Source organism: Hyla sarda, chromosome 13, assembly GCF_029499605.1.
Source record: "Hyla sarda isolate aHylSar1 chromosome 13, aHylSar1.hap1, whole genome shotgun sequence".
Taxonomy (NCBI): Eukaryota; Metazoa; Chordata; class Amphibia; order Anura; family Hylidae; genus Hyla; species Hyla sarda.
This window is the reverse complement of record NC_079201.1, coordinates 6,096,831-6,109,996: the sequence shown is the minus strand read 5'-3', so window position 1 is coordinate 6,109,996 and position 13,166 is coordinate 6,096,831. Positions and strand designations below refer to the sequence as shown.

The window sequence follows — 13,166 nt, the reverse complement described above, 5'->3', positions numbered from 1 at the left end:
GGCTGCAGTGTGTGTGTGTGTGTGTGTGTATATATATATATATATATATATATATATATATATATATATACTGTAATATAAAATACCCCTAACTAAGACTAAGAATTGTGTAGGTGACATGGTTTGTATTAACCTTTGCTGCAGGCCAGTGTTTCCCAACCAGGGTGCCTTCAGATGTTGCAATACTACAACTCCCAGCATGCCTGAACAGCCTTTGGCTGTCCAGGCATGCTGGGAGTTGTAGTTTTGCAACACCTGGAGGCACCCTGGTTGGTAAACACTGCTGTAGGTCTTTATATGTCCATTACATAGAACGCACCTGTCACACTGGTTCCCAACTAGTGACATCACTGATCGGTGCGCTATACCAGAGGACGTGCAGGTAGGTTTATACTCCAATTCCAAACACACTATTACACAGAAAATACCCCTCCTCCCTGAAGACTCCAGGTGCCACGTCTCAATTACACGGGATCATTATCTGTCAGCGGTGAGTGATCATCGGCCCTGCTCGCCATCAGCGCAGCAATACATCTCGCCCTGATCTCACCATCCCTGCTGCCTCCCTGTTTACAAACCCAGCAGCCCTGACTGGGGGTCTGCACTGTCCACAGGGGGTCAGGGGTCTCAGTACACAACATAGAGAGGTCTCTGTATTGTGCATATAGCAAAGGTAGCAATACAACAAGATCAGTGCTGAGGGTAAGAGACAGAAAGAACCCAATGGTGGACATAGATGTCCTACCATATATCCTGCATTACCTACCTACTGACCCCGATTCACTTTACTATGAGAACTCACAAGTGTCACAAACCCCATTCATCATGTATGTCCTGCATAAATGATCTTGTAAATCTAATGGGCAGTATTATAGTAGTTATATTCTTGTTTATAGGAGCAGTATTATAGTAGTTATATTCTTGTATATAGGAGCAGTATTATAGTAGTTATATTCTTGTATATAGGAGACAGAATTATAGCAGTTATATTCTTGTATATAGGAGCAGTATTATAGTAGTTATATTCTTGTATATAGGAGCAGTATTATAGTAGTTATATTCTTGTATATATGAGACAGTATTATAGCAGTTATATTCTTGTATATAGGAGACAGTATTATAGTAGTTATATTCTTGTATATAGGATCAGTATTATAGTAGTTATATTCTTGTATATAGGAGGCAGTATTATAGTAGTTATATTCTTGTATAAAGGAGCAGTATTATAGTAGTTATATTCTTGTATATAGGAGCAGTATTATAGTAGTTATATTCTTGTATATAGGTGGCAGTATTATAGTAGTTATATTCTTGTATATGGGAGCAGTATTATAGTAGTTATATTCTTGTATATGGGAGCAGTATTATAGTAGTTATATTCTTGTATATAGGAGGCAGTATTATAGTTGTTATATTCTTGTATATAGGAGCATTATTATAGTTGTTATATTCTTGTACATAGGAGCAGTATTATAGTAGATATATTCTTGTATATAGGGGACAGTATTATAGTAGTTATATTCTTGTATATAGGAGCAGTATTATAGTAGTTATATTCTTGTTTATAGGAGCAGTATTATAGTAGTTATATTCTTGTTTATAGGAGCAGTATTATAATAGTTATATTCTTGTATATAGGAGCAGTATTATAGTAGTTATATTCTTGTATATAGGAGACAGAATTATAGCAGTTATATTCTTGTATATAGGAGCAGTATTATAGTAGTTATATTCTTGTATATAGGAGGCAGTATTATAGTAGTTATATTCTTGTATATAGGAGCAGTATTATAGTAGTTATATTCTTGTATATAGGAGCAGTATTATAGTAGTTATATTCTTGTATATAGGAGCAGTATTATAGTAGTTATATTCTTGTATATATGAGACAGTATTATAGCAGTTATATTCTTGTATATAGGAGACAGTATTATAGTAGTTATATTCTTGTATATAGGAGGCAGTATTATAGTAGTTATATTCTTGTATAAAGGAGCAGTATTATAGTAGTTATATTCTTGTATATAGGAGCAGTATTATAGTAGTTATATTCTTGTATATAGGTGGCAGTATTATAGTAGTTATATTCTTGTATATGGGAGCAGTATTATAGTAGTTATATTCTTGTATATGGGAGCAGTATTATAGTAGTTATATTCTTGTATATAGGAGGCAGTATTATAGTTGTTATATTCTTGTATATAGGAGCAGTATTATAGTTGTTATATTCTTGTACATAGGAGCAGTATTATAGTAGATATATTCTTGTATATAGGGGACAGTATTATAGTAGTTATATTCTTGTATATAGGAGCAGTATTATAGTAGTTATATTCTTGTATATAGGAGCAGTATTATAGTAGTTATATCAAAGTCCAAAGAAAAAAGGAAAAAGTGGCACCAAAGAGCAAATATCCCTGTTCAATAATGAAATCCTAAGGCAATGCAATCAGGGCTATCTAGAAGATTTGAAGTACTGCCGTACCTCGGGGTGCAGGTGTAATATCAGATAACATCAAACATCGAGGAGAAGAAGGTAAAAAGACCGCACTCACCCACTGTACTCGCTGGTGGATTGCAGATTTATTCAGAATGCAAAAAACAATTCCATATGGTGGAGGACGTGGAGGGGATAAAAAGCCAAACGGACTAGTTTCGCGCCAGCCGGCGCTTTCTCTGACTGGGCTACCAGTCAGAGAAAGCGCCGGCTGGCGCGAAACTAGTCCGTTTGGCTTTTTATCCACTCCACGTCCTCCACCATATGGAATTGTTTTTTGCATTCTGAATAAATCTGCAATCCACCAGCGAGTACAGTGGGTGAGTGCGGTCTTTTTACCTTCTTCTCCTCGATGTTTTATAGTAGTTATATTCTTGTATATAGGAGGAGTATTATAGTAGTTATATTCTTGTATATAGGAGCAGTATTATAGTAGTATATATTCTTGTACTTAGCTTGAACAGTACCTGACCAGTTTTGTTGGAACATAAATTAACCCGGGACAATTGTCAGCCAATTGTATTACAATCCTTTACGGTATGTAGGAATATTTTCTGCTAGCAGGTAATTGTTTCCATAACTTGGCATTTCCCTCACTTATAATGGGGAATCCTAACAAAATGACTCCTAGCAATTAGCCTATTTATGGGGGACCTGAATTATACATACAGACAAGCCCTGTAAGTGCAGATGTAGAGTAGCAGACACCACATTAGCAGTTTCCAGCCATGGTGACGCTGAGGTTTTATGTATGTGAGATACATGTGATGTGCACCGCTAACACCTCTGACTCTGCACTGAGACTAATCACCTGCTCAGCACTGAGAAACAGATGCCAAGGACAGAGCTGCACAGAAATGCTATACATATACCAGGTGCCGTCCTATAAAAGCGGATGATGGAAGTAGTAGAACAAAGTAACCAGAGTTATTCTCTTTATCACAATCGGCATGACCGTCACCAATGCCTAATCAGAAATAACAGGGCCATGGAGTTTGGGTAAAGTCTTCTTATAATTCACTACTATACCGGAGGCCATGACACATATTAGATGACAGGGTCACTGTTGGTATTTGGCCTCATTTTTCTTACCCCAATGTAGAGAACACATTGGGGGGTCCTTATACTGTCCATGGTCCTGTTCCTGTCCCCTCATGCAAGCAGATGGAGAAGCTTTTCAGTCCAAATGTACCATGACACTACCATTGTACATGTCCATCTGGGCTGCTTGGTGATGTCAGGGTGGCATGGTCCCCTAAGATTTATTACCTGTTCAGCAGCCCAGTGTATACAATGACTTAAATGTCTGACAATGGAAAGGGGGGAAAAGGTTTAACCAGTGGAGAGCAAAGTAGCTGGAAGACTTATAGTATATCACAGCAGCACAGGGAAGATCCTGAAATCCCACCTTTAGGTTTTCTGCTGAGCACTGAGACCCAAAATACAGATCTATGTTATCACTGGTCCCTAATGAAGTATTGTTAAGCCTTCAGGTGCACCTCGCATAGTGCTGGACAGATCTGCAATGTGAAGAATAGACCCTGCAGCCATCGGACTGCTGCCGCCTCTCGGAAAGCCTTGACATTTAGAAACACACAAGCCCCCGCTCCGCTAGGTATATACCGTGTCACAAAGAAAATATATAGAGGCTGCTCTACCCCCCTTCTCTGAATTTCTACTTGTATAATCTTCAGCCAACTTCAATATACAGCAAGTGAAAGGTGACCTGTCAGAAATATATATTTCGCTAGGAAAACAGGGAATTTATTATTAGTTTTCAGTCAGCAAAAAAGAGTCGCTGCTAAAATGAAGTTCTAAACACCTCTGACCTATCACGGGGCAGGAAAACGCAAGACTGAGGCATTTATAACATATAGAATATGGAATTTTCTCCCTTCCCCCCATAGAAACACGTTGTCTGGACCTCTAAGCTGTTCGCCATTACTGACCATAGACCCTGAAAGGTACATCACTCTGTCCCATTCCACATGCTCTCCTACAATTCAGATGATGTGTTAGTCTTATCATAATTCCTGTATTAGAATTAACAAAGCTAAACATCCAATGAAAAACAGAAGCATGGGATTGTGGGAAACAATGGAGCTGCCTGGATGCGGCCAAGTAGTGATACACTCCTCTAGAACTGTTTTTAGGGTCGTAGCCACCTTGCATAACCACTAACCTTTCTGATATACACTATGGGGGAAATGTATTAAAGTCTGGATGTAGAGCAGATCAGCAGAAACCCAGGCTTGGTGGAAATTTGTGACTTTCTTCCGATCTGTGCAACATTTATAAATGGATAGGGTTCGGTGTAGAGGAGAGGTGTCGCTGTCTGTTTACGTCTGCTAGTACAGTTAAGTCTGCTATCAGGCATAAAATGTAGTTTAAATCTACACCAGCTGAATTTATAATGCTGCCACATGGGCACCCAAGGGTGTCTAGATTTATCAAGAGTGAGCCTTTTCCTAGTGTATGTGCAGAAGTATTAAAGGGGAACTCCAGTGGAAACAAGTAGAAAACAAATGAACTGGTGCCTGAAAGTTAAACAGATTTGTAAATTACTTCTATTACATTTTTTTTTAATCCTTTCAGTACTTATTAGCTGCTGTATGCTGACAACAGTGCTCTCTGCTGACACCTCTGTCCAAGTCAGGAACTGTCCAGATTAGAATTATATCCCTATAGAAAACCTCTCCTACTCTGGACAGTTCCTGACACGGACAGAGGTGTCAGTAGAGAGCACTGTTGTCAGGCTGGAAAGAACTTCACAAATTTCTCTGTAGTATACAGCAGCTGATAAGTACTTGAAGGGTTAACATTTTTAAATAGAAGTGATTTACAAATCTGTTTAACTTGCTTGCACCAGTTGATTTGAAAAAAAAAATTCCCACCGGAGTTCCCCTTTATTACACCTACACATTACACCTAAGGGAGCTTTTGGGACATCCCATTTAAATTAAATAGACCTCAGTATTAAGTCCACCCTCCATTTGCAGATATAACAGCTTCCACTCTTCTCTGAAGACTTTCTATCAGATTTTGGAGATGTCTGGGGGAATTTTTGCTCATCCATCCAGAAGAGCATTTTGGAGGTCAGACACTGATCTTGGGGGAGATGGTTGGGCTTTGAGTGGGTTTGAGGTTGGAGCTCTGTCACGTTCTTCCACACCATGCTTTTACAGACCTTGCTGTGTGCACTGGGGCGCCGTAATGAACATAAAAAGGGCCAAATCCAACCCGGTCCTTCAAAATTAGATGCAACAATTGTCCACAATGTTAGGATTTTCCTTCACTGGAATGAAGAGGCCAAGCCTAGAAATACAACCCCTTAGTATTATCCTTCCTTCACTAAACTTTACAGCTGGCACAGTGCCATTGGGTGAGCAATGTTCTCCTGGCATTCACCAAACCTAGACTCGTCCGTCATCGGAGAAGCATGATCCGTCACTCCACAGAACATGAGGCCAGTGATGGTGGCTTTACACTGTTCCATTCAACACTTGACATTGTGTTTGGTGATGTAAGGCTGGCATGATACTGCCCGGCCATAAAGCTAGAGACGGGGCAGAGTTTTTGTGCCAATTTAATGCCTGATCAAACGTGGTCTCTGAAGTTATTGAGTCATCTGAGCAATGACAAATTTTACGCACTCAGTGACCCAACTCTGTAACATTACATGGTCTCCACTTCAAAATGATTCAGCTCCTTAAATGGGTAGTCCAGGATTAGAAAACCAAAGCTGATTTCTTTATAAAAAAAAAAAAAAGCATATCTGCTGGGCCGGGGTAAGGATTTTTGACTACACAAGCAAAGGCGCATTTTGGTGTAGGTAGATGGGTAATCCAGGTAGGCAATCTTCTTTATCCCCTCACCTCAATAAAAATCCTACTCACCTTACCATCGCTCCTCTTCCTCCATTCTAAGCAGCATACAACTTCTCCCCCTGCAATGAGGGCTCCGTGCTGAGAACAGTACACGAGCAGGGATTCACTTTCCTTGCTCCTGTAAAGTTAAGTCACCACTCATTTTACCTTCTTGGGGGGCGCTGCCTCTGATCTGAGGATCAGAATTCACATTTTTCTGCCCTCCGCCACCAGCGCCCTAAGGCAGCTGCTTCAGCCGCCTTATAATAGTGCCGGGCCTGCATGTTTGTCCTAAGGCTGTGGTGGTATTGCAGCTCAGTTCCACTAACAAAATGGAGCCAAGTTATAATACCACATACAACCTAAAGACAGGTGTGGTGCTGTTTCTGAAAGAAATGAGCTCTGTTTTTGTATTCCTGGATAACCTTTTTAATAATTCCACTTAATAATACCCTTCACAGCTGATGGTTAAAAATCTAGGAGGAAGTAAATTTCCGGAACTGACTTGTTGCAGGGGTGGCGCTTATTACAGTACTGTAATGGTATTAGTGTGCTCTATAAAATGGCCCATTCTATCACTTTTTGTAAAGGTGACTGCATTGGTCAGAGCTGGATATTGTACAACTGTGGCAATAGGACTGAATGACACACCTGAAATGAATGATTAAGAGCAGGGACCCCCATATAGTGTTTTTTTTATTTAAATATATGGACGAAGAGTCCTTGAAAAGAATCCATCTTTCCTTGTCGCGGCCCATCTGTATGTAAGCCATCACCTTATGGAACTTGTAGAACTTTCAATGACCTGTCGGCAAGTGAGATGATAGATTGATGGTCATTACGAGGAGAATAACACAATGGAGGGCTGGGGGTCGGCCAGTCTGCAGGAGGTAGAGCTGACCCTGCCAGTGTCATGACCTCACATAAACATGCCTGACCTTCGTGATCATGACACCAATTGTCTAAAGGGAAAACTGTGGAATTCAGATTGGGAAAAAATTATTACCGAAAATGAAGTTGGAATACACACTGAAAATTCTGGAACCACAACCTGTGTCGCATGCAAACAAACTCTACAATCCAATAGTCCAGAACATTCATCCAGCTAAGCAGCCATGTCTGGATAGGAGGAGTAGAGGAGAGTCCGGTCCTGACGTGACTCAGACGCACTGAAAATCTCAGAGCTGAATGGAGGGGCAGAGGAGGGTATTTTTTTTATTTTTGCTGATTCTCCCCCCCAACTCCATCCCCCCCCCTTCCATTAACAACAGAATGTTTCCCACCATCCAGTAGAAATTCTGCTTCCATACAGAAAGGTGACAGGGAGCAATCTCCTTGATGAGATTTCTAATAGACGTCCCGGGTGTTTGAGTCCTTGTAATTAACAGGAGTGGAGGCCGCTGGAGCATTCAGGACGTCGCCTGGAGGAGCGGCACATACAGCCATTTTCTCCTTCGCCTCCTCAGAAAATGATTGGAAAAGCAACAGCCCCAGGGTCTACGGGTAACATGCGTGCTTATAGTAAATTACCTTACCCCTAATTACAACATGGCGACAACGCGCTCCATGGATATACCCAACAATCTAACCAGATCTGTTAATATCGGAATATTATGTCACTTCCCCAGAGCAACTGCAAAACAATAACAATCCCACTGGGAGGGAAATTATTTACCAGTCTCATTAATACAAGTTCTGATGGTACAATGAGCGCGCAGCTATACAGAATACAGTGTCTGGAGGTGAATGGGGTTCATCGGTTGTTAAAGCATTGGAGAGTGAAAAGTTCTATACTTTGTATTTCCATTATAAACCATTATAAGATCTCTGCTTGCTGTAAGAAGTGGGGACATTTGGGTTGATCTGGAGTCTATTTAACAATTAGTGATGTTTCTATTTTTAGTATCATTAAAACTTCAAGAAAAAAAATAAAACAATACATTTTTGGGAGGTTTTCTGTTCACTGGCTTATCGGATGTTTTGTGCAGGCATTAAAATTATCGGCCAAACTTCACCCTGTGTTAGCAGGAGATGTGTGACCGGAAATTAACCCTTTCCTGATGCAGTGATTTTTTTTCCTCCTCATCTTCCAAGATGCATAACTCTTTCAATTCTCCATCTACAGACCAATATCAGGGCCTTTTTATGTATGACCAATTGTACTCTTTTAAGGACACCACAAAATATATGGCAAAGCCAAAAGAAGATCATTATATCTGGGGCAAAATTGAAAAAAATAAAATTTTACAATTTTTGGGAGGTTTCATTTCTATGCAGTATACTTTTCAGTAAAAATGACAGTTAACCTTTATTCTGTAGGTCCATATGATTACAACGATGCCCCATTTATACAGGTTTTGTTTTATTTTTTTACTTTTATTTAAAGGAAATCTGTCACCAGTTTCACCTGCACTAACCTGTCGGTACCAACAGGTAGTGCAGGTGACACTGATGACAACGGTACTCACCTTTTCCCGGTCCGTGGCGAGGATCTCCTGTAATCTCCATTAGCTCTGGGTACTGGCTTGGGGCACGGGCGGAGCTTAATGACGTAACCGCTGCTGTTCCCAGGACCCAGCATAGAGCAGCATCGGTGCATGGGCAGAGCTTAGTGACGTCACCGCTGCTGCTCTATGCTGGGTCCTGGGAACAGCAGCAGCTATGTCATTAAGCTCCGCCCATGCTCCAAGCCGCTGCTGGGTCCCAGGTCCTGGGAACAGCAGCAGTTACGTCATTAAGCTCCGCCTGTGCCTAAAGCCGGTGCCCGGAGCTGAAGGTACCATAGAAAATTACAGGAGATCTCCGCCACGGACCGGGACCAGGTGAGTACCATTGTCATCAGTGTCATCTGCACTACCTGTTGGTACCAACAATTTAGTGCAGGTAACACTGGTGACAGATTTCCTTTAACTACGTTTTTTAAAATAAATGAGTATGCTTTTAAATTTCCTCTTCTGGCCCATATCACTTTTTTTGCACCGTGATCTGTAGTTTTTAGTAGTATCGGGCAGACTTTTTAATAGTTTTCAACTCCTTGTTTTGGGATATAATATGATAAAAAAGGCAATTCTTGGGTTTCAGGTTTTTTATGTTACGCCAGTCACCATACAATACAGTCACCATACATAATTCGGACAATTCCACAGTGATAACAAATATGTTTTGATTTACATATCTTTTATATGGACACTTTATGTAGACACTTTATTTGTCCACTTAGGGGACTCTAGAGCTCTATTAGTAAAGCCTGCTTCAGGCAGGCTCTATTGATAAGATACTGGGCACAGAGGGAAGGAGAGGTAAGCCCTCCAGCTACCTCAACAGTGGATCGACTGTCCGGTACGGCGTGGGCTCCATAATGTATAATCATGTCAGGGAGCGTTAAGAGGTTAAAGGGCTGCATGATCGATCCAACAAATCAGTTCTGCAGCCTAGCCTGCAAGAGAATTGAGCTGGGTGAAGGCTCAGCTAATGAGCGCCGAGCAGGAGATAAACATTCATTATCAGGGCTTCCTCAGCCTAAGTAAAATGCCCCTTAGATTGTAAGGGGTCCAACATTTGGAACCCATACCAGTGCTGTGATGTCCCCTTTATTGTTTGCATTTAACAGCACCTGTTATTACAGCTCTGTCCCAGTCACTTTGTACCAAATTATAGCAGGCATGGTCGCTACGAAATGTGTGGAGGAGACCCGTGTGCATCACCGCCCCTTCAACCAGCTGATTGTCAAGGATTCCAAAAGCTGGATCCCCACCAATCTAATATTGATGGCCTAACATTAGGACAAATGGAAAAACCTTTTAGTGTAATTTCTGAATGGAGATGTCTCATACTTAAAATTACAGAAAAAGTAATCGGCTCTCCCTGGGAGCGGCGCACCGTGACCTTTGCCCGAAGTGGGAGATGACTCCGAACGGCTCTTCCATAGGGATATATGGAAGGGGCGGGGGTTGTGAATTGCCGCTCCCGGGGAGAGCTGTGGCCCCGTACAGGAGATCGCAGTCGGATACGTTTTTCGGTCATTTTTACTTTGAAACATCTCCTTTAAAAAGTCCTTCCCTAAAGCATCCCTACTGTACAGGCAAGATAATAAACTGCACAGAAAATACACCATATGATATCTCCAGCACTCCCTGCAGGTAAAGCAATTATTTTATAGCCATAACCCATCTATTATATAAAAATGTTGTGGCAGAGTTGCCCTTAAGGTGTGTGGTTGGGATCCCCTATACCTGCACTCCCAGTATAGAACATCCTCCTTATTACCTATTACTGCAGACAACAGTGGAACAACCTGCAGAGAGACGACATGGACCACCCAGGCTCCATGGCAGTGAGCCCCAGTACTTGCCAGTAACTTTTCAGACTGCTGCCAGTTCTAGTCTGAGTGCTTTTATTGGCCGCTGTGTCAGGCCGGGAATGTCCTGCTCGTCTCAATAAATAAGGAAATATGAGGCTTACAGCAGCGGCATGAAAGATTTATCCCTCTACATACAGGTGTGATCCTCAGATCTTCAGAATTAACCCAGAATGTCGGTACGTCTCCCCATAAAGGGGCATTCACTGTGGCAGATCTGCTGCAAAGACTTCTGCAAATGAAACTATTTTTCATGCATTTTAATGGGGTTGTGTAAGCTGCGAGCATAAGTATGATATCTGCAACAAGTCTGCTGCATGTAGTCGACTATCCTATACACACTATCTGGCTGAGGCCTTTACTACAAAGTGAAATGTCATGAAGAGAGCAACACAGAGTATTTCAGGATATAAGTATGGTGGGGAAATAGACTTGTCTACTTGTGAGGAGAGCATGCGGGGGCAGAGTCATGATGTTAACAGGTAGAAGGCGAAGCACAAAATGCAGGTTGTTCAGGTGACTTACAGCTACAACCATAGAAACCCCCCCCCCAGCTTTGTCTGAGATACATATATTACTGGGAGCATTTCTTTCCAGCTGCAGTGACACACTGTTTGCTAATGAAAACACTCATAGAAGGACAATGGAGAGGGCGTGGGATTACAGAGGCAGGTGCGCCGCTCTTACCTGATCTGTCCTCGTACAAGGGGGCGGCTCTTTGTCCTGTTCATGTTCGAATCAAATGGCACCTCGAAAAACTGCAAGTGAAACACAACAATGAGAGCATGAGTGACGTACAAGTAATCATTGCGGTGAAGCAACATTCTTACAAGTTCTTGTACTTCTACTGAGAAGCATTACATGTCTGTTCTTCTGGGCAATTTCACCTCTGACAATATTTACACAGCAAATTTCACAGGTGTGCAGGACACAAAGACCCAGAATAAACTTAGAAGCGATCCCATCAACACGTCCCCTGTGTGGTGGTCGCACGCTGCATTGCCTTCTAATGGCGCTGCTTAATCCTATGTACTGCAGGCGGCTGAACATGATCTGACAACATGAAAAAGAGGTGAAAAAACAAGGTAATACAGACGCGTAGAGAACAAGGGCTGTGATGAAAAGCCAGCTGACAGAAGAGCAGCCACCTCTATGATCAGCTAAATGTCAGTGTCTGCAGTGGACATCAGGTACCACCGTTAACACACATGCTGCATTATTACTGAGGCACCATACAGCAATACGTGGAGTATCTACATTATTCTTCACAGTTCTCTGGAACATGGTCAGGACTTTCTCAAAAAGATTTTACAAGAAAGATGGCACCATCTTCAAATCTCACAATAGGGTGCTGGAATGAAAGAATTCTTCAAATGCTTTGCTGGTTTCTACACCCAACGTGTATGATAAGGGAATTGGAACGAGGGAAACTGGGAGGGAAAATTTGCTTCTGGAGTCCACCAGGAGCAACTACATTGTAATACACCACTGCAGGGACTCCATGTAGACTCTAAGCAATAACAACCTCAAATACACGGCTCAAAAATAATAAAGGGAACACTTAACACAATGTAACTCCAAGTCACTGACACGTCTGTGAAATCCCACTGTCCACTAAGGAAGAACACTGATTGACAATCAATTTCACATGGAACAGACAACAGGTGGAAATTATAGGCAATTAGCAAGACACCCCCAATAAAGGAGTGATTCTGCAGGTGGTGACCACAGACCATTTCTCAGTTCCTATGCTTCCTGGCTGATGTTTTGGTCACTTATGAATGCTGGCAGTGCTTTCACTCTAGTGGTAGCATGAGACAGAGTCTACAATCCACACAAGTGGCTCAGGTAGTGCAGCTTATCCAGGATGGCACATCAATGTGAGCTGTGGCAAGAAGGTTTGCTGTGTCTGTCAGCATAGTGTCCAGTGCATGGAGGCACTACCAGGAGACAGTACATCAGGAGATGTGGAGGAGGGCAACAACCTAGAAGCAGCCTTTGTGCAAGGAGGAGCACTACCAGAGCCCTGCAAAATGACCTCCAGCAGGTCACAAATGTGCATGTGTCCACTCAAACGGTCAGAAACGGACTCCATGAGGGTGGTATGAGGGCCCGACGTCCACAGGTGGGGGTTTTGCTTACAGCCCTACACCGTGCAGGACGTTTGGCATTTGCTAGCGAACACCAAGATTGGCAAATTCGCCACTGGCACCCTGTGCTCTTCACAGATGAAAGCAGGTTCACACTGAGCACGTGACAGAGTCTAGAGACGCCGTGGATAGCGTTCTGCTGCCTGCAACATCCTCCAGCATGACCGGTTTGGCGGTGGATCAGTAATGGTGTGGGGTTACTTTTCTTTGGGGGGCTGCACAGCCCTCCATGTGCTTGCCAGAGGTAGCCTGACTGCCATTAGGTACCGAGATGAGACCTTTGTGAGACCATATGC

General features: G+C 42.2%; 1 protein-coding gene and 1 long non-coding RNA gene across 8 annotated transcripts in view; one reads left to right on the top strand and one right to left on the bottom strand.

Moving 5' to 3' along the window:
- LOC130297600 (protoheme IX farnesyltransferase, mitochondrial) overlaps nucleotides 1-13,166 on the bottom strand; it is a 492,900-nt gene that overhangs the window by 16,967 nt on the left and 462,767 nt on the right. For all 7 annotated transcript variants that reach the window (XM_056550251.1, XM_056550253.1, XM_056550254.1 and 4 more), the window contains one exon: nucleotides 11,408-11,478. In XM_056550251.1, coding sequence (XP_056406226.1) covers nucleotides 11,408-11,478 — 71 coding nt within the window. The remainder of the gene's footprint in view (nucleotides 1-11,407; nucleotides 11,479-13,166) is intronic.
- Nucleotides 1-13,166, top strand: part of LOC130297608 (uncharacterized) — a 385,502-nt gene that overhangs the window by 338,055 nt on the left and 34,281 nt on the right. The gene's annotated exons all lie outside the window — the stretch shown is intronic.